General features: G+C 42.0%; 1 protein-coding gene across 2 annotated transcripts in view; it reads left to right on the top strand.

Annotated features, from left to right (window-relative positions):
* The window catches only part of GAK (cyclin G associated kinase), a 207,220-nt gene that overhangs the window by 180,422 nt on the left and 25,495 nt on the right, over positions 1-1,303 (top strand). For both annotated transcript variants that reach the window (XM_019517146.1, XM_019517145.1), the window contains one exon: positions 149-268. In XM_019517146.1, coding sequence (XP_019372691.1) covers positions 149-268 — 120 coding nt within the window. The remainder of the gene's footprint in view (positions 1-148; positions 269-1,303) is intronic.

Below are 1,303 nucleotides of genomic sequence, written 5' to 3'. Positions count from 1 at the left end.
ATGATAAAAAAAAGAAGCAATGAAACATCAGAGATTTTGAAGATTTTTGGGTTGATGTACTTGGTCATGGAAATAGTACTTTTCTGTTATCCTTTTAAACCTGCCATCTCTACCGTGTATAAAACTTCCTCTCTGTTTTATTACACAGGCCAAGCTCTTACTACAGGAAGCCAATCAAATGCGTCTTCAGGTCCATCTCTCACCCAAACACAATCTCAAAATTTTGACCCTTTTGCTGACCTGGCTAACCTTAGATCTGGTCTTCCAGGTAACTTTTTTTTCTTATTATACCTTTTGAGAAATTTTTGAATGCAACTCGTATTTCCCCCATTCCCCACTCTCCGTGCCCCTCCCCCCCATGACTTTAAATAACAGGATTGGAGGAAATACTTGCATGGATAACATGAACTTCCACAATTACTTTATAAAGAAATATGGTTTTAAAACAGTTTGAAAGTAATGTAAGTTTGTAATGCTTCAGTCTCTGAAGGAGGTTTTAAAATTAATGGTCTAGAGCTTAAGCCTAAGTGGCGCAGGGAGAATAGAGGTGTCTTAGAAATAAGTGTCTGTTCAGGGAGAAATCAATTGGATCTGGCCATATGAAATACCAGCTGTTTCAGAAGAATGCATGGAAGAGCCTTCGTATTCCTCAATCATCATGTATGTGGAAGAAAAGGAGGAAGCTGAGAGCTGTACGAACTCAGGATGGAGAAGTGAATGATTCTGATCAGGAGGGTCAGGCAGGGCCAAGATTGTTCTCCAACTCAGTTAAGAGGAGTCAATGGAGGGCAAGTGAGAGCTGGCAGAAGACAAAGGGTGCAGGCTCTGTAATAGGATGTTTGAATAAAAACAGGAGGAAAGGTCAAGCCAGTAAATGCATTCTTCTGTTTCAAGAGTTGTAGTGAAAGTAAGATAGATGGTAGTGGGAGAGTTCAAAGGTTGATCTTTGAGACCTGAGAATCTTGCTGCAGATTTGTGCGCTGCTGGAGAGGGGAGAACGACTGAAGGGTGCAAGGCTGGAAGTTGAGAGGTAAGAAGTCTGTTAGGAACAGTACTTAATTCATGGGGTGACCTCCTCCTCCTTTATTCCTGGATTGTCTGTATGTTCCATAACTCTTATCCCTTGGTACAATGTTTGCTAACTCACTTTTCTCTAAAGAAAACTCCAGTGTTCCTTTCCCATCTTGTACTGAATCAGCATCCAGTTATCAAGGGTTTCCATCCTGCTGGGTTACCTCAGCCTCCAGTGTGGACTCTTGTGTTGTGGCTTTTTTGGGGGGGGGGGGGGGGGGTTTTTTTTGGT

The sequence above is a fragment of the Gavialis gangeticus genome, unplaced genomic scaffold (genome assembly GCF_001723915.1).
Source record: "Gavialis gangeticus isolate Ggan-Ray unplaced genomic scaffold, GavGan_comp1, whole genome shotgun sequence".
In the NCBI taxonomy this organism is placed as follows: Eukaryota; Metazoa; Chordata; order Crocodylia; family Gavialidae; genus Gavialis; species Gavialis gangeticus.
Note: the sequence above shows the minus strand (reverse complement) of the source record. Positions and strands in the feature narration are given on the sequence as shown.